We start from the raw sequence: 20,844 nt of genomic DNA, 5'->3' as shown, positions 1-20,844 counted from the left end.
AGTCTGTTTTTCTGTTTGACAACGAGATGCAGGTGTTAAAAACGTCCCGGTAATCGCTCTAGACACAACTGATGTACGCATGCGCATTTGTTGCTTCTCCATACTCTGCTGTGAGAGTAAAATCAGTTGAAGTTCAGCGCTGGACCTATCGTTTCTTACTTGCCCTCCTAAGTTCTTATTTTCCTGTTAGCGCAACAATGTATTCATTAGATCTCAACCAACTCGCCCAGCCAACAAGTTCTACTGATCTTAGCAAACTTCAAAAACTTTTGGTGAGTCCTTACTTCCTCAGAGCAGGACAGCAAACTGTATGTTTATCTTCCGGTTTACCAACCTGCTTTTCGCATCTCATTTATTTCGCTTTCTTGAAATCCTTGACGTCACATTGACATACCGGCATTGAGGTCTCTGGTGCGATATTTTAGGAGATGAAATTATGACTTTCATTTTCTTTTCATACAACGAACCTATATTACGCAAAAAATGAAGTGTCGCGATAGAATACCTTATCAATCTAAACTTATTCAGCGTTTCTCTCTAGCGTCCTTTTAAATATGCAGTAAAGAGCATCCCAAACTTTGCTTAGCCTAGTGAGGGATTTTTTTGATGGCTAGAAAAAAAGGTTGAATAATACTGGAGAAAACGAAGGGCAAATTACACCTCTTTGAATTTCCCCCTCGAAACGCAGCCATGCAATGCAAGCTTTAAGGATAAACTATGAAATAGCCCGGAACAACAGCATATACACTCTTCCTAAACAAGACGACGTTACGAGAAGCCAGTGCGGGAACTTTAAGCTCGTCTTTCGTTATTGGATTTTTTATGGCCTAGCAAGACTCCGCTCACGGTGGGATAGTGGTTTTTGGTATTCCAGAAGTGCACTTCATCGATACAGCTAAGTCAACGGTCTTCTTTAGTGTCACTCCAATTGAAGGCATTGCTGGTATTACAGAAATGAACGTGACCCTCATCCCAGACAAACTGACTTTGCATTATTCTAAATATGCCTCAAGTTCGGCTTATTACATAACTGGGGGAACTGTGTAGCGAGTCCTGTCTCCCTGACCTGATCAATGCGTGGGTGAGCAGGTGGCTTCCTTTAGCCGATTTGTTTATACCCTCACATTGGGTCAGTATCTGTTCGTCTTTTAGGTTGCGCCAAGCCTCCGCTGAGGGTAGCGCCGGGAGAATAAATATCGACCGCTAATTTTGGCGCACGACATTACAGAGTCTTGTACGAGTTAGAATTCAGCGAAAGGAGTTTCTGTGGCTAAGGATTGCTTTGGTTTATACATCAGGCCTCTGGTTCACGTAGCTAGAACGAAACATTAAAGATAGAGCTTGACGCCTTTGATGAATGAACCCAACGGTATATTGTTCGTGGTCGTCTTGAGTTAGACTATTTCTTGAATTGCGATTAGTTCGCCAACTTGTTAAATGTAATTACGCAAAATTTCAAACATCCGTGTTATGGCACATGATGTACTTGAAAAAGTTGCACAGAGTGCTCAGAAACACCCAAAGAAGTTGTTTTCATGGCGTTATATATTATGTGGTTCGCTTCTTCGGGCTATAAAGAAAAACCCGCGATGTATGACATTCCATGGAGAGCATTGAACTTGTATTCTAGCCTGCGAACTTGAATTTCCAACTTCTGGCTTATGTGTCGCGACTTGGGAACTACTTGCGTGAACTTGTGTCGCTATGACTTTGTTCTTCTCACGCTGTTCCTCTCTTTATTGCACGTCGGAACAGAGGAGTAGCTGGCGTCTCTACAAGGCTCCAACATCTCCTTACAATCAATCAATCAATCAATCAATCAATCAATCAATCAATCAATCAATCAATCAATCAATCAATCAATCAATCAATCAATCAATGTTTATTTAACGTGCCCAGGAATAGCCTAAGGTCTGAGTGCTGCAGCATGGTAAACAAAACATTGATACAGAAGTACGAATACAGGGGAAAAAAAACATGAAATAGAAAACGACAATTATGAAAAGGAACAGTTTACAATCAACCAAAGCCAAGGTGAATTCACGACCGAACGACGACGGAGAAAAACACGAACAATGCGTCGGTGTCAATGAAAATAAGTTAATCAATCCCAGCTTTAGATTATGTGCCCAGAAAAAACCATGAGGTTTTGATACTGGCGCACAGGTAACCGAACAAAAATATATCGTACAGCTTAAAAAAAGGATACAAAGCAAAAGGAAAAGATGTATGTACAGAAAAGCCATTTGGGCATAACGCTGTTACGGATGATTGCGTGTCTATTTACACATGAAGGCTGGCAGAGATGATCGATCGTGAATATAGCCGTTGAAATGCTGCTGCTCGCCACAGCGAGGGACCGTCGTCGTCCTCCTCCTATTCTTCAACCTCCTTTTTTTCGCCGCGTCACAATCCCCGTTTCGAAGACGAATCCCGCCGGGGGAGTCATTTTCAGTGAAGGGATAATAGTGCTTAAGGGACGCAACCTGTGCAAGTTGGGTTTTGCTAGACCGCCGACCTGTAGACAAAAGGCATGCGACCACGTAAGTCAATCAAACGGTCTGAACCGGCGAACGGGCCAACATAATGCGACAGAAACTTGCGGCACAAGCCGCGCCTGCGCGGCGAGGTCCAAAGCCGCACTAAATCGCCTTTTTCAAAAGAAACTGATTGATGAGTGTTGTCGTACCGCAGTTTTGAGTGGTTTTGCTATGCCACCGTGCGAAGACGTGCTATCCGTCGGGCCTCGGATTTAATCTTCGGTATATATAGAAAACGGTAGGATGGTGAAAAGGCAGGTCTGCAGCGATCGGGCATAACGAAGCTAGAAAGGACATGGCCAGCATGTTCGTCAGATCGGTTCGTCCGTTCAACAAGACCATTGGTCTGTGTACGATACGGCGTTGAGTGTCGGAAATGTGCACTGCACAGACGAAGCAGATCTACAGCGTCAGCGACGAACTGCCTACCGCGGTCACTTATGATCATGCGAGGTGGGCTCTGGCGTAGAATAATGAAACGCAACAAGAAAGCTGCGACGCAAGCAGTGGTGGATGAGGGTATTGCTGCTGTTTCTGCGTACCGAGTAAAATAGTCAACACAGACGATGATCCGTCGGTCGTTGTTTGATGACCGTGGAAAGGGGCCCAGGAGGTCGATACCAACTTGTCCAAAGGCTGTATGCGGCGGAATCAGTGGGTGGAGAAGTCCTGACGGAGCGTTTCAAGGTCGCTTGTGGCGTTGGCATTGATCGCAGCTGACCACGTATTGATTTGTTGTGTGACGCATCTGTGGCCAGTAAGAGAGCATAACAGTAACAGTAAGAGCGTAGACACATAGGAGCACACTTCCGTTTTTTTTATACTTCGCGTGCTTTCTCTAGACCCTCGGGAAATAGAACCACGTTAAAGATAACGTCATGGAAACAACTACATTGGTTGCTTCTGAGCAGGCTCTACAACTTTTCAAGTGCGACTCATGCCCGAAAACGGGTATTTAAAATTTTGCATAATTAAACTTCGTCAGCTAACTAACTACACTTGACAAAAATAGTCTGAGCAACTGTAGATGAGTGTGAACAACATACCGTTCGCCTCATTCGTTGATAAGCTAACGAACTTTGATGATCAATTAATTAGTTGTGAATTCCCACCAGTTCTGTCTGCATCATGCGGCTTTCGTAACCAGCATACATAGCTTTCTGTCCGCATTTTACGGCAACAGCAATATAAAGCTCATCCGATACCAAAGCGTGTCCGCTGTTGACCCGGTATCACCTGTGCTGCGTCGCTTTCGGACACACAGTAGTTCTTACAGAGCTTGCTACAAACTTTACTAAAGGGAACTCTGGCGCTGGTGTCTACAGCAACTGCAAACACAGTGGTTCAGCCAGCATGGGAATGATCGTCAGTACGTGGATTTGGTTTCACTTACTACGTCCCTCTGGCCTCACACAACTTTGTGACGTTGCAAATTCATAATATTGAACAAAATATTGCGTTGTACGTGCAACGATCCGCAATGATAATGCATGTGTGAAGAAACTTATTGTATTCATGGTTATACAAAAACACGATTTATTGGAAATTAAAACGTTAGATCACAATAAATAGCAACACAAGAATGTCTGAAGGCACAAGCAGGAATATTATACATAATCGATTCTAATACCAGTCATTCGCATCGGCAGAGTTCTATTTAATAATTTTTGCAGGAAACACTAAGGCCATCGCAACCGAAACGAGACGGCACACGCAAAGGCGCGCGAGCTCGCGAACCGCGCCGGCGACCATCGTCTAAGGGACAGCACCAAAGACCGCTTGACGAGCTACAACGAAATTACCAAGGCCCTCTGCTTGGCCCACCGAACCTTCCCTCCGCCCAGCGACAAGCTGGACAGGGCGCAGACGGTGGCCCTCAGACAACTGCAGACACTCACGTATCCTAACCCGGCACAATACCACAGGCTCTACTCCGCTACATACCCGACAAATATATGCAAGGTCTGTCACACTGATATAGCCACTTTAACTCACATGCTCTGGGACTGTAACAAAAACCCGCACGGTGCTAACTCCGGAACCCTTCCGCCGCGGTGGGCCGCTGCCTTGCGCAGCCCCAGCCTCGGCGACCAACTTTGGGCCGTCCAGCAGGCCGGCGAAGCGGCGGCGAGGGAACACCTCGACGTCCCCACGTGGGAGACCTAAGGCCCCGTCGGCGAAAGCTCTGCAGTACTATAAATAAAGTTGTTACCAACCAACACTAAGGCCATTTCTTCCCCATACTTCCCCCTTTCCCGTCTTCAGCGCGATCTGCAGGTGGTCGCATCGCGCGGTAGTCATATACGGTGTGATCAGAGCGTGGTAGAGCCAGGATTCGGCGCGGCGGGCAAATTTTCTCTTGGTCAGAGTAAGGTGCCACCCCTTCGCGAGGTTTAGCTTGAGGAACACTCCTTGCAGGAATGTCAGTAATCTTGCACGCAGGTCAATGTATTTACGGACGAATTCACACGTAGTCGGCACGCGCATAAGAGCGCGGTTTGTTGGAAACTTCAGAGGAACCCTAAAGAGGAGCATTAAGTTAAGCTGGAATAATAAGCTATGCTTTCTCAATAGCAAAAAAAGGCCAATTTTACCTGCGCGGTGGCTCGGTCAGCCAGAAAAATACGCAAGAATGAAAAAATGCGGATGGCGAACGACGCCTCCCTGAACTTCCTGCGCCAGCTTCTTATGGCGTCATGGATATCGATGGCGTTTTCTCGCCAAATGCATTGCATTATAAATTAACCAAATACTTTGCCTACGAAGTTTCGATATAATTTTCAGCGCTAGAACGAGAAAATACCTTGCGTCCTATGGCATGCTGCGGTTCGGACGCGAAACTCAAGAAAGGAAGGCTTAGCTTATCGTTCTCTATTAGTGATCAACCACTTTCTAGCAAACGAATGAACACATAATACTTAAAGAATACTGTATCAGTCTGAACTGGTTTGATTGGTTTTCAGTTTAGTGTCCCCTTAACTCACCCGAATAAAAACTAAACGAAAGGTGTTTGTGAAAGGAAAAGGAGCTTGCTGGAAGGTCAGTAAAGTGTCGGGAGGTCTGCGGTCTTGCTCCGTGACGTGTCTGCATGGCATACACAGTGCTTCTTTATCTGCATTGCGCACACAATGCAGGCATGCGCACTCTGTCGCACTCTGGATTGCATAAGGCTTGTCAGCAGTTGACGTCGTTAGTTCTCTGGGCAGTTTCGTTTCTCAGTGTTCGCCTTTTAATTCTTTAAAACTATTTTTTACACAACGCACAGTAGTGTCGTTCGATTGTTATCGAAAAGGCGTCGGTGCGTGTCTGATGAGAACCGTTCCGTTGGCGTGCCTGTTGTAACATGTGCAAGCGTCATCACCACTGTCTGTCCTGTTTGTCCATTTGCTTTCTGCTGCCTGCATTTAGCAGGGCTGAACAATTGCGAGCGCTCACATGATCACAGCGTCAGTAGCAGTTCACTCAGATGCTTTGCTTAGCTTGGCTGAGCGTGTTTTGCTTACAAGCTGCCACTATGCAGAGGGAAGGGGTCGCCCTCTATTTACTAGAATAGTTCTGCTCATTCAGAGAAACATCAACTCGCAGGTATTGCCCGGCATTCTGATATATCACTGCATTTTCTTCGTTTTATCATGCGCAGTGGACAGAATGCGCTTCCGGCACAGAAAAGCACATTACGCAAACAAAACGGCCTTTATCCGATGAGGCAACTTGAGTAAATTAGAAATGGATCCGTGATAGGGTGTTTGAAAATTAGTTTAAGTAGGCAAAAGGTTAAAGAACTTTGCAAATGACATAGGTGCCTCTCTTTACAGAAAGGACTGACAAACTCGCAGACCGCTGTGCCGTCTGCCTGAATATTTTTTAAAATTATTACGCATATTTCAAGCACAGGAAGCAACGGTGAACAAAAAAGATCCCCAGTAATTTTTTTTCGTAACCTTGTATATGTGGTATGTTGTTAAATTATACCGTATAATGTGCAATCGCGTAGCCGCACTTTAGAGCTGCTTATAGTGTCACTCGTTTTGCCTCCAGCACAGGGTGTGGGGATGTGGGCGTTACGTTTTGTTTACGTTTCTTTTTGTGCCGGAAGAAAAGGTGTTTCAAATGTATTCGAAAAAAATACAAGAAAGAAAAACTATTCGCTTCAAACGCTGTGCTAGTCTAACCTCTCGGGCCTTGCATACACAAAATTTCACTCCTTCTCATCTCAAATTACAAATTTGCGGGTTGCATCGTTTTCCTGATTCGTTAGCAGAAAGCCGAAATGATCATTTGTGATGGTTGTGGCAGGGTGCAGAGCGCTTGAAATCGTCATTTCATGCGATGGTGAGTGGCGACTTTCGCTGCGAACCTGAATTTAACCAACGCCACAATTTGACAAACTATTTTCTTGTTTATTATGTTTATTTCCCGATCTGCGTGACAGTTTTGTTGCGAATGAGTCCTAGGCCTTGCGTATTTAGCGGTGCGTGCCCGGGCCTTGTTAAATATACGAAATTAGATTATTTTTGGCCGAGACAGGCTTGACTATTTGCTCAAGAATTTCCGCATACAAAAGTTGCCGGCGAGTGCAAGCAAGTGGCTGTCGGAGCCAACGGGGTAAAATGCCTGGCGTGCAGCATGCGGTGGAAAAGATTTTTCTTCTTCCACAGAAGGCAGAGTCGAGAAGGACCCTTTCCTTATTTCGTTACCGCCGGTGGCGTCATGTCCGTTTTGTGGCACTGTAACCTATATCACCGCTTAGCGTGCCGCTACTGCATTTTACTAGAGTGCTAAATATTTCGCCGGAGCATTGCAAACAAACAAGAAATGTAAGTTCGGCGTAGGCTTGCTGGCGATCACGTGCAGCGCCACCTGACGGCGCGCTCGAGCAGGAGGTCGTGGGCGCACCAGAGCGAGCTTTTCTGCACGCTACCGGACGGTGTCGCTCGTCATACTCATAACATGCAAAACGACGGCTGGCACGACTGATCGCGAAACTGTCGCTCCGGTTTCTTGAGAAAGTATTTCGTTAGGGCTTGTGAAGTTTTGACATTTAAAACGCACGAAAATGACTTTAACAAAATTCTAATTATATCGAAATTTCCTGCAGGAAACAGTGCAGTTTTACTAGGATTATCGTGTTTGCTGGGGAACAAAGCAGTTAATGTAATATTATCATATTCCGGCCATGTACAGTGTGTCCGTAAAGTCGTGGTGCACTTTTGACCGGTCACAGGAAACCAACAAAACAAGAAAGAAATGTGAAATATTCATCAAATAAATGGAAAACTCTCCAAGCTCCCGCAGTGTGATGTGTAAGGGTGTGCGCACACCGGTGATGACGCAGCACCACGAACTGCGCAGCAGCTGATCGGCCCACGCCCACACCACCCGAGATGTGGACAGTACAGAGGAAAGTTCAGTGTGTTCTGTGGCTTGCTAAATTCGAACCCGTGACCAAAGTGCAACGTGAATATCGTCACGTGTACAACGAGGCGCCGCCATTTAATGATTTAAAGCAGAGAATCACAGACGTTATTTATTCTGTTACACCAGATGTCCTTAACCGTGTGCGGGAAGAATTTAGATGCGTGTATATAGGGCAACAAATGGAGGCCACAACGAACTGCACTGAACAGGTATGGAACTTGGAGAGTTTTATTTAGTGAAGATTTCACATTTCTATCTTCTTTCATTGATTTCCTGTGACCGGTAAAAAGTGCACCATGACTTTAGTGACACACTGTATTTGAAATTAAAAGGCATTCAAAAACATAAAAGCGACGCTTTTAACAAGCCCCCAGATTTTCTTTCTACTCCCAAGTAAGCTCGGGCGTTACGAATAATGGATGACAAAGCGATTTCTTTCTCAAGCTGCGTGAGAATTCGTGCTAGTACTTTAGTGCTGTCTAAAGCTGCATAATGTTGCTCAGATCAGTGTAGTTTTCTCAATGTAATACTCAGAAGAAAACCAGGGAAAGCAGCGTACTTGTACAGGACGTGTATTTTCTTAGCCTTATGCCTTATAACATACTGTATAGTATGTGTGTGTGTAGGCGTGTGTGTGCGGCGCCGATGTCTCTCAGTGGCTCCTAACACGATCTTCTTATTGTTCTCCACGTCCTTCCTAAACTGCCCTCTAGACGCTTCGGCCGAACATCAAAGCCAAGCGGACGACGCACGAATATCATTCGACGCGACAGGTGACGGGGATTCGGATTCCGAGAACCCTCCGCCGCCGGGCTTCTACGTGAGTGCTACGGCGACTGAGGGCTACGGCACCGAAACGACCACGTCGGACCAGGAGTCCGTATCGTTCGCTACCGTCGGTCCCCGCGCCGTCGCGGCTGCTGGCGGCGTCGGCGACAAAGCTTCCGCCACGGCCGCTTCAGCCGCCTCATTGCGTTGCCAGTGGAACGACTGCCAGAAGCCTCTCCCGAAAACGGGAGTGGGCAAGATCAGAGTGCACACATGTCCCACCTGCTACGGCTACTTCTGCAGCCGTGCTTGCCGCAACCGGCACCGTGACGCAAAGCGCTGCGCGCTGACTCGCATCTCTAATTTGTGCCAGGAGGTGCTCCAGAAGATCCGCCTCGATCAGGTATCGCGGCAGCACCTGTCGGTGTGCGCACAGCGAGGCCTCCTCTCCCGTGGCCGCGGCGTCATCCGGCTCGTCTTTCAGGGGGCGCAGAGGGCCGCCCAGTTTCTTGAGCGCGGCTGGAGCGACGCCGGCGTGCGTGGACAGATGTTCTACGTCGCTCGCGACGACCTTCAGCCGCACGACATGGGACCCCGCGTGTACATGCGTGTGCGCGCGCTGTGCGACCAGTATGATCCCCAACGCAAGTTTGTCCTTTTGGTCGCCGTGTGCGTGACCTACGAAGCCGTCACGCCCTCTGGAGCCGGAGCCATCTCGCGCGAGATGGTCGTCAAGGCGGTCAAACTTCGACTCAGTGGGCCGCTGCCCGAAGACGACGTGCAGACGCTTATCCTTCCAGTGGCGTCGCCGATTACGGCAGGGTCCAACGGCCTGCTGCCGCCCCAGAAGCAGCGCCTTCAAGGGCTACACCACGTCATCAGGCAGCTGGAAATCAGGGGCGTCGACCTGAGTGCCTGCTATCCAGAGCTGTATGCCAAGATACGTGCATTCGTTGACACAGGAGAGATGTTCTCGCCTGTGTGCATGTTTCCCACGGACTCACGCTCAGGCCAGGTGTTCATGTGCGTTGTGCTGCCATTGGCAGACCAAGAGCTGCTTGACAGGATGGCTGGTACTCGAAGTGCTGCATCTGTCAAGGCTAAGAAGCGCTGGATGTTTTAATGGGTCAGTGTACGTCTCAATACGTGAGTAAGTGGTAGACTCATGCGAGCGGTCATAGTATGTCTCGTACCCATCTGGAAAGGCATTATGAAATCTGTAATCTGGTGACAAAGTTAGCATGAGGATTATGCCATAGATTTAAACAATTAGACTTATTGTTGCAAATGGTTTGCTGTTTTGTACACGATAAAACATCCAAGTCGCTATGTTTTGCTGAGCAAACTTAATGAATTTGGCTCGTATTTGCAGCACAAGGACGCCACTATTAAGGGGCTGTCCTTCTCGAGTGTGCAGTTGGATGCGTTATATAAATTAGGATGCACAACTGACATTACCTGACTCAGGTATAGAGTCAAGGGTTGGCTCTCATCCGGAGGATATGGGCGAAAGCCCCTGAAAGTAAGAATATATTTTAGTGTTTGCAGCAGCCAATGAGTAGCCTGATATATCTAATACATGCGAACAGCTGTCAGCACAAGGAGGCACCTCAGCGCTGCAATGCCATAACACGTAGCATTCATCAAGGAATGCAAAATTAAATATACATACTAACTCTCTCTGCTGCTCTTTTTGGGGTGAAAGGTGTATGCTAGCAAATGCGATATAATTAACTGTCTAATGAGAAAAGCATGAAAGTGACAAACACAACACAAGTACTGGCATTGTGTGCGCGTGTTGTTCTCCTAGTTTCTTTCAGGGGCGTAGCCAGACGGAGGGCACACCGTGCATATGACGCCCCCCCCCCCCCCCCCCCCCCTTTCCTCTGGTCAAATGCGAGCTCCCCAACCCCCAGAGATATCCCGGGCTGCACCACTCGTTTCTCTGGTCGTCTTTACGACACTGTTAATCACATCATGATGCTGTACTGACTTCTGACAAAATGATCGAAACATGCCCTCTTCTGTCCACATTGCATGCAGCTGAACCCGTTATAACAGAGTCTACATATAACACTGATGAAAAATTTGAAGTCGAAATTCTATTATTATAATTGCACAGTTATCTCTGAGCTGATTTTCTGTGTCTTATAGATGTACGAGGCAGGACCCGAAAGTAACGAGAATTGTTTTTTATAATTATGATATTTCTTCAAATGATTCAAAAGATAAATGCTTCAATATTGCACTTTTTCCGAGGCAATGGACTTGTTGAACCGCTCTATTCGTTATTCAACACCGTTCAGCAACTCTTGCATTTTGATGACCCCCAGTGCTTCCGTCATTTTCTTGATTATCTCCTCTAGATCTTGAGAATGCTTTCATTTAAGCTAATGTTTCAATCTTGGAAATTCAAGTTCAAATTCAATTTCAATCAAGGGGCAAGTTTTGAGAATTAGAGTTGAGTGAGGTAAGGTAGCGTTAGTTTAGAAGTTTTCTGAAGAAATGCAGCATGCTCACTGCTATGCGGGCAGCAGTGTTGTCGTGGTGCGCAATCCACTGGCCTTAGTCCTACAGATTTGATCGTTTTCCTACGAACTGCATCATGGAAGCGCTTGGCTATTAACTTAAAAATGCTGGCTGATTGTCTGACCTTGCAACACAAATTTAAAATGAAGAACATATCTGATTCAAAATATTTCCCAAAAGAGAACAGAACTTGATACACACACGTTGATTTTTGACGTCCACCATCGCAAAACCGACGAAGACGGTGACAGAGGCTCAAAAGAAAGCAACGATATAAGCAGACAAAACTTTTCACAAGGACGCTGATTCGCCAGCTGATGCGGGACATTGTGTAGCGCGTGTGCCTAGCCGCGTGGGTCGCTATTACCTACCTTTCTGATTCAACAAAGGATTCTCGCTACTTTTTCGCGCCCCCTCGTACTATGTGACAACACCCTCGTTTAATGAGATTTGATATCAATGCTATTGTTATAGGTGGACTGCACTGCATTACAAATAGCAGAAATATCTCTTTGAAAACCCCAGATAAAGTGCAGGAGGGCTCTGCACTGGTACGTAATTCTCATATCGGCCAGAGCCTTCGAGTGGGGCAGCAAACAGCAAATGCGTAACGTGCACTGTCTTTCAAAAGTTACCTCATGCTGCTACATCGTCGGCCAAGCCTCTTGGGGAATTAATTCCGCTGTTGTAAATGAAGGTTGCTTTCAATCGAAACATGTACATGTGTAGTTGTGATTTCTACGTCGACAAAATGGGGTGTTATTCGCGTGCATATGGTGCTTTGCTTCTGGTTATGCGCTCTTGTTACTGAATATTCACGAACAGTAGCCTGAGGCATCACATGCTGCACATATGACCTGTTATTGCGTTAGCTTTAGTACATTATGATCAGGGCAAATTATCAATAAAAAGGTATGAATGCTAGATCAGCTTTGTGATTAGATTGAATCACCAGTAACCATTTTGTGATGTTGCTTCAAAATCAGCATATTGGCCTTTGAATATAGTTGCTTCCTTGCCTCCAGAAAGTTTAGCTATAATATCATGGAAAGGGAAAAGTAATACATGTGCCTTTGTGCGGATTTCTGCACCAATCCAGGCATGTGAAAGAGGAATACTCCCAATTGTTTATGTGCATCTGCAACAGACATTTAAAGAACTGTCATTCAGTTTCATCAACATTTGGCTCTTTGGTGACCAAAGGTCGCAGATGTGCCAAAAAAGGCGAGTTCCGTCAGTGGAAGCAGATGATGCACCAAGCCTCAGAACCAAACGTGGTTATGAGGATCATTTTAATGCAGAAACAGCTTGTGTTTTGTGATTGGCTGCAGCTAAACCTGCAAAAGAAATGTCTTGTGTACTGTGTTTTGTCATTTTTCCTGGGACCCATAAGGCTGTGTTATGTTTGTTTCATGCACTTAGGTACGTTTCGGAATTGCAAGCACTCTATGTCAGAAAGCGCTACGCAGGCTTGGTGAGAAGAAGACTTTCAATTTTCTTACCAGTTTTATACGGCACCAGTCTGGAGAAACTTACTAGTGCAAAATACGCCAGCATGAAGAAACAATGGCTGTACTAAGGAGGCAGAGTAACTCTGCAGTAAGTGACTGTATTCTTCTGTTTGATGTGGCTATGGAGTTCTGGACATTAACACCCGTGTGGTGCTGACAGACAAGGCTACTGTTTATGATGGAAGAAGTCATGATTAACCCTAAATGCTGTTCTTTGAGAATTTCGTAAGCAGAGAAAGCTCGTTCCATATTTTGTGGTTTGAAAATCCCGGTGCCAAATGTAGCATTTTCAACAAAGATACGTGATGTTTGTCTTAGCCAATATTGTGCTTTTCTTTCTTCTGAAAAATGTATATCAGTCATAATTGTGGCCAAAGTGTGGTGGTGTTGTTCCACATATGGGAATATGTGTTGGCACTCAGTAATTGCTAACTGAGCAAAACACTTTTTGACTGTTGTTTTTGAGTCTGGGATCAAAGTTGTCAGTTGTATAAATGCACATTTTCTGTCTTGTGGTTGAAGTGACATTCAATGTATGCAGTGTGTAATACGAGTATTATTTTTTGTGTCACTCATTATCTGTTCACTAGAGCACTGAGAGCATTGATCAACCTATGTGTACTTTTGGCATCTCTTCGTACTTCGCACACGCCATTCATGCTGTTTGTACACATGTTTTGTAGAAGATGCCTCCTAGTTCATTCGGCTCACAATAACGCATGAACAAAATGCGCCAAACTCTCAAAAGCTTTCCACGTCAGTCAGGTAGAAATAAGTCTACCTTTGGCAATTTTATACTTATTACAGCAAACATTTGTTGCAGGCATTAACTTAATTAGTTGCCCCAAAGCCACTTTTTGATCCGTGACTTGTATAAGGGTTATCGCATCTGTGTGTGGTTGTGCTATAGATCACTCTGTTGTTTCAATGCCATGTACATGTTTTCCAATACACATCTGTATTCTGCACGTTCAAGCTAATTTTCCCTGCTTTAAAACGTGTACAGCAATTAGCCTGGAATAGAGTTGTTACAAAGAACCGAGCAAGTGTGCGCACATTTGTTGAATTCAGCTAAGTGTTTGTCGAATAGGCACACTGCCTCTATATGGAAACCATGTGCAGCTTTTGCCAAAACGTTTTTTTTTTTATCGCCACGCATGTTACTGTGAGGAAGTGTTTCAGTTTGAGCCAGGAGCATTCAACTGAAGAATGTCTATATGTGCTGGATGACAACTGATGACACAAAAGTGAGACAAATACAACACAGTGTAGGCTCGCAGTAGGAGATGTTTAGAGGCATGCAACGTGTGCATATGTTAACTGAGTCTGTGTTTCCCTTGTGTCCTTGTCATTTCGGGAAGTTTCTTGATTATTCATTTACGTTTCATGTAGCCCTTTAAGAACTTTCCTTGCACCGAAGCTCTAAAAGATTGAGAAGGAATGTTGGTGTGAAGATTGAGTGTTGGCTGTGGGTTGGCTGAGATTTCTGTAGCACTTCTTGTAACATATGGAGCACTTCAACTTCAAATCAACTACAATGAGTGCTACAGGAGTCCTGCCATAGGAGCTGAAAAGGACTCTGGTCTCCTATGCACCAGCTTATAAGATTTTTGGGAATGACTACTCATGTTGAATGAAGGTGAAGTATTTTTCAGTCACTGTTTGCAAAGCGGTAACACTGTCAATGCGCTTAGGTACTGATGCACTTGCAAATATAAGACAGTTTTAGCTACGCGTCGCTTACGGTCCACTCTGCTCACGTGTCACTCACTCAGAGAGTGTAAAGAACAGCGTTGGTATTGAATTTTTAGTAAGCGTGTCTCCCAGAGATGCAAGTGACACGCAGCCAGTTTTGTTCCAAACGATAAAGAAGCCAAGCGGATACACCGTCATGCTCTACCCTATTGGCTCGCCAGCGGAGCAAGCAGCGTTCTGCCTTCTGCTGCTGGCATGAGTATTGTGTGCATGTGTTCTAGCATTCCTACTGGGTGGCTGTGTGCAAATTGTGAGGATACATTGGTCGGAGAGGAGCGAACTGTAAACGTTAAGCTATAACTACCTATTGTGGGACACATAGAACTAGGCTTTGTTGTCTGTTTTAAGGCCATTGCTAGGAAGAATGCTGTGAAGCAACACCAATGAGCAGGAGACGAATGACTGTTCTGCTGGAAATCAAGATTTCTACTTGTAAGTTGTTGAAGAGCTGAATTTATTGTAAAAAGTACTCAATGGCATTTACATCAGCCCCAGAACAGATTGACTCTCCCATTTACAGACGTTCAACAAATTCAGTGACATACTGTGTGTCAGGTTGTTCAGGAAAGTTTATACTAAATATTAGTGCCATAGTGCACCCTCTGTTACAAACTAAGCATTGGCATTGTCATCACTAAATGTACAATTGTTTCCCAATGCTTTGATTTTCTTTGAAACATGTATATGATTTATTCAGAGCAAGTGGAACTAACAATGAAAATGACAACAAATAACTAATTAGACATATTTCTTTTTGGCCTCATTGCCTATTGTTGCTCCACAATCGTCAAGAACTACAGCTACAGTGTGTCCCATTGCGCATTTTGTGTTCATGCGAGTGGTGCATGACTGCCATTGGATGGGAAACATGAGTCAAGAATCCCAAATTCTTCCTTCCTCTTTCCAGTGCCACTTTACCATGATCTCCTGAAAACATATTGAGGGCTTTAGTGTGTTCACAAATCAAGCTCAAAGGAACCCTGAAACGATTTTGACGGTTTTGTACAAACGTACTGATTCTTTAGGGTAGGTCCTTCCGATCATTAATTGACGCATTAATAAGGCGTGCAATTTATTATAAGGTATTAAAGATTTCCATCGCTACCGATCGAAGGTCGCCACTCGGCTGAGTTTTCAGCCGCCCCTGACCAGGTGCCGTAGGTGACCAATGAGGTGACCATATGACGCCAGTAGAGCGAGCTATCTGATTGGCTGCCCAGGGCATGTCATCGATAATTTTTCCGACTTCACGGTGAACAAATGTTCCTTGTAATAGTTTGAATGTTGGTTAATTTGTTTCTATAAAGAGTAACAGAAAGAGAATAAACAACGACAATTTATCACTACACTCAAGCACTTCCGGCACACAGCAAGTGTCGTCTTCTTGTGTTACAACGTTTTCCGTGTCTACTCGAGCAGCGCGGTCAGTGTAGGTCTCGAGCTTCCTTTTCGCGAGTACAGTGGATCGCCCTTGTTACGTTGTGGGCTGCAAATCTAGCAATCGGCGACATGTGAGCTGTGACATCATGTCCCTCTGCAATGCAACATGCGACAGGAGTGGCTGCAGCGCATCGGACTGTCGGTATCGGATCGGCGCCAGCATCTACGCTTTTGCAGCCGTCACTTCACGCCGGAGCATTACTACCGCATAGAGAGTATTGGCCGGTACGGTATTCCGTGAAATGCAGGCGGACTGGGCATTCTGCCAGATAGGCGGAAGCGCAAACGCGAGTAGCCTGCAGGGTGCAGCCACCTGGTGGCACAGAGCTCAATCAGACAAACACAGAGCTAATACAGCAGTAACCAAGAGTTTTCTACTTTACTGCTGGTGTAAAATTTTGGCAGCAGCGTAACTGTGAAAACGTTGTCTTTATAAATGTTACAAATCTTTTATACTTAGTTACAGACTCAGTTCTATTAGCTCTGTGTTTGACTGGTTAAGCTCTGCGCCACCAGGTGACTGCACCGTGCAGGCCACTCAGGCCGCTCACGTTTACGCCAGAGCCCCTTCATTACCATTTTAGTAGTATGGAGGGACTTTATGCCTCCGCTTATCCATCGAAACGCCCAGCTTGCCTGCGGTTACCGGAAACTGCACACGGTCGACGCTGCGACACAACGCTTGCAACGCACGCTGCTTAGATAGCTCTTGCTGGGGATCGATGGCAAGGCGGCTAGCGGAGAAGTGGAGAGGCTTGGTGCGCTGGCTCCGAGCACCTGAAGTAGACAACATGACGTAATATCATGACGCAGAACCAGTGAAGGCCCCGATCACTCAGTGAACGAGTTGAGGAGAAAAAGAATGGTTATGGAGGAAAGCAACTTGTAATCGTCCGTAGCTCTTTTAATATCAGACGCTTCACCCTAACTGTGGCGCTAATGTTTTACTGTAGCTGTACCCTACGCGTCTACAAAATTTGTTCAAACCGTTTCAGGGACCCTTTAAAGCTTTCTTCAAAACCACCTTGATCAAAGGAAACCTTATGACCCATGTTACTTGACATTTTATACCTTACAAACAAAAACCTGGGTAATAGCTATAACCCTACACCAAAGCTCGCGACGAGCAAGACGTACCACACTCCTAAGGAATTATGTACACGTGCTTATTTTGCCTAGTCATTTAGGGATTTAATATTGAAAGAACTACAATGAGGAAATTAGCTCACAGTACAAATGTTACTGTCTTTGTGCGATGACAAATGTACTACACACCTAACAATTCCTGTACAATGCTGCCAGAATTGAAAGCCATGGGAGTGACCAAGGAGAACAAGATTATAAACGAATTTTGAAAACTTCTGTTTTATTACCTTAGTATATTTGGGCATGTGACTGGCAGCATGCGAATGGCAGTTTATCCGATTGATTGTTCTGTTATTTTGCTCTCAATTATTATTCTTTGAGTGAATCGACATAAGGTACGTCATACGGTTGTAACGGTTATATTTTATCAACTCCGTTGTAGTTTGTTTACGCAATATATCTGCTTAGTAACGTTGCAGAGAATGTTTACGCTAGTCACTTCGTTTATGCTGTAAAAAGAGGCAATATATACTCCGAAAGAGCACATGTTAAGGGCATTGAATTGCACAATACTACTGTGTTATCGTGTTAGCTTCAAGTAACTGTGTTTTCAGTAAGCAAGTTGGCTCATTCATCCTTCAGTTAAGGCATGCTGTTACATTATCTCTTTGTGGTCACGTAACGGGGCTCTCCTGACGCGCGAACTTATTGGTTCGAACCAGATGTGTGTACTGCTTGTCTTTTGTGTTTGTTGTGGTGCATTTAGGGGAACGTTTCAACTGTCACTTCGGAATATCTGCGTGTGAGGGCAGAATTGTTTTGACAGCGCACTTCACGCGATTCCTATCCAGTTTTGGGGGCCACAGTGCACCTAAGGGGGACGCTTTCCTGGCACATGTTTTATGGAAAGAACTATTGTGAGTTTGGTGAATATTAAGAGAATTTTAGTTTCGAGGAGGAATACACTCTGCCTTTAACTGCCCCGAGGCGTCCTCTGATGAGAGCACTGAAGAAGAAAGTGATGATCAAGATACTAGAGAACACAGGTCCTCTGTTTATCACCCACAACGTGATGCTGGCTGGAGACTGCACACTTTACGAGGGCCTCAGGAACAAAGGAAAGCGTCTGAGATAACTTTCTATCAGTTTGTTCACATTAGTGCTCCTTCTACATGGTGTCTAAATGCATGAAATAGTTTCTGACCAGAACAACAACAAAACGGTCAATGCTCATGACTGCAAAAGGCTAATTAATGCCCTTACTGCAGATTGCCCTGTCTGAGCTAGTCACAGCTTTCAAGCATTTACTTCAAAAATGATATTTGCTTTCTTTGAGCCCCTCTGAATATTGTTGACATTTTATGAAAAATACACATAAAAGTTCAAGCCAAGTAGTCCTGTAGCTGGTACAAAAGAAAAGCTTCTGTTCACATGCTGAAATGGCAACTTCAAGAATGCACGTAATATAAAATTTGCATTAGCAGAGTGACAGTCAAAGCAAGTACAACGGGCACATATCTGGACATTTCACAAAAAGTTACTGTATCTAGGAGGTACCGCAATAGAACAATTCAGTGTTGCCATTTTGGCTTCTTTTGGCACGACAAAAATGAAGAAGCCCAAACATTTTATATGAACAAGGACCGGAGCATTACCGCCTATTGCTGCAAGTAAATTTGATTAGGGGCCTTACTACACGTTCATTTAAGTAGGTGTTGTGTGCCCCAACAATTTACATGAAATTGTGAATTGAATAACTTTTACTGGCTGGGAAGTGATCACGCAGAAAATAGATGCAGTTTTACTAAAGTTACATTTTTCCACAATGGCGGACAGTCGCAGTTACTGAGAATTTGCAACACTATGAAGAGGTGTATAAAAAATTTTCTCCCATATGCATTTCGAGCAGCCCTAATTTGCTCAATCATGAAATGCTGGTGTGACCTTTTCCACTGTGAACGTTTCTTAGAACCCTCTCCTTTTGTATGGACTCTTCAAATAAAACTGTGTCTAGACCGTTCCTGGACAACACCAAATATCTCGTGTTTCTGATAGGAAGAGTGTTCTTCCTCCACAGAAGAATATCTTCATGGTATCCTACAAATGTTTCTTCGTTTACACTGAAACACGACAAATATATGTAATTACTGGGCACACCACTGACAGGTAAGGCGTTGTTTAATATGCCTATTTAGAACTTGTTAACAATGCACCGCTTGTCCGCTGGATCCTGACATACTATGCTTAGTCCATGGCCTGGTACCACCAACTTGCGCAATATGTGCAGGACTGCTACGCACGATGAAAACGTAATAAATTGGACAATGTCATGGAAATCGCCAATTACTGCTCCCAGTATTGATGTCACACGTAAACTAATATTTATGTAATCACATGCCGCAGCAATCATCTTATCCACTCCGTTAAGTAACCTAAGGGACCAAAAAGATAGGTAATCTCTAGCCTAGATAGTTCATGCTAATAAATTAAGTGTCATCAGTGCAAAAATTTAGATGGACACAAGAAGGATAATATGTGCTTGTTTATTCTCCATTTCCATTCACTCGACCTTTCCCACAAATCACTCCACCAGGTATGGAGATCGCAAACAGTAAAACATGGTGCTTAGATCACAAGACGGTGATGATGTCTGCAAAGCACTACATCGATGTACACCGTGACAACAGCTGAAAACTCACACAGGATTCCAGGCTTCTTCATCTCAAAGAAGCCTCTCGGCCCACCCACAAGATGACGTCAAATGTGCCGTACTTCCACGTCACGCGCTAGCGCCTGCAGCGAACGAAGAAGCAGGACGAACAGGTCGGGGAATTCCGATAAGCGCAGAACACACAAAGAAACCTCTGGAAGTGCACTGCGTAGCAAGGAAACAAGGGAGACAAAAGAAAGTAGGCGAAAATTGGGACCAAAATGAGCTGGATCTTCAGGGCTGGTCGTAGAAGGCAGGAGAGTAATGTCACTTGCGGGCGCTGGTCGAGGGAACAGGAGAGAGTAATCGAGAGTTCGACGGAAGCCCGTCTGGTCGGGATGAGACATGACAAAGGAAGACGTACACCGACCAAGTAAAACTTATTAAAAGGGAAGACGTTTCGGCTTCCATACGGAAGACTTGTTCACAATGGGGCGAAATAGGTCGAAGTGCCTGTTTAAATAGGTTTCAGCATGTGGCGCAAGCAACGCGCGTAAGACGTTGGGAGGGTTCCTTCATTTCGATTGAGAGTGTGTCCTGTTGATTGTATCTCGAGGGACTCCAGGTACAGACGCGACTTCCTGTTTCTTTCCTGGCTGATTAGAGTAGACTTCATCCAGTCAATAGTGTGCGTAGTCGTTGTGTGAGGCGCCCCTGCCACTCTCCCCTTCTTACGTGCGGTGCTTGTGCCACGTTCTGAAGCCTATTTACACAGGCACTTCAACCTTTCTCACCCCATTGTCAACAAGGCTTCCGTATGAAAGCCGAAACGTCTTGTCTTTTAATAAGTTTTACTTGGTCGATGTACGTCTTTGTTAACAGGAGAGAGCCTCTGCTGCAGGGAAGGTAGCTTCACTGATCGCAGTATGGCCTCCCAGCGTTTCATTTGCTTATATATCGGCTACTACTGATTCTTTTTGAAGAATCTTGCGGTATAACGCCAAGGTGTAAAGCACCTTGGACGGTGCTTTACAACTTCTAGTGTGTATTTTCTTCTTTTCTTCTCCTCTTCTCCCCCACTTCTAGCAGAGTAGCAAGCTAGAGGACATTACCTCAGGTAGCCCTCTCTGCGTTTCCTCAATAAATT

General features: G+C 45.1%; 1 protein-coding gene across 1 annotated transcript in view; it reads left to right on the top strand.

Annotated features, from left to right (window-relative positions):
* Positions 1–19,083, top strand: part of LOC126547321 (uncharacterized) — a 147,220-nt gene extending 128,137 nt beyond the window's left edge. Inside the window, exon 4 of the mRNA XM_055062914.2 lies at positions 8,672–19,083. Coding sequence (XP_054918889.1) covers positions 8,672–9,849 — 1,178 coding nt within the window. The 3' untranslated portion in view covers positions 9,850–19,083. The remainder of the gene's footprint in view (positions 1–8,671) is intronic.
* The last annotated feature ends 1,761 nt before the right edge of the window (positions 19,084–20,844 follow it).

This window comes from Dermacentor andersoni, chromosome 1 (assembly GCF_023375885.2).
Source record: "Dermacentor andersoni chromosome 1, qqDerAnde1_hic_scaffold, whole genome shotgun sequence".
Classification (NCBI taxonomy): Eukaryota; Metazoa; Arthropoda; class Arachnida; order Ixodida; family Ixodidae; genus Dermacentor; species Dermacentor andersoni.
This window is presented reverse-complemented; position numbering and strand designations above follow the sequence as displayed.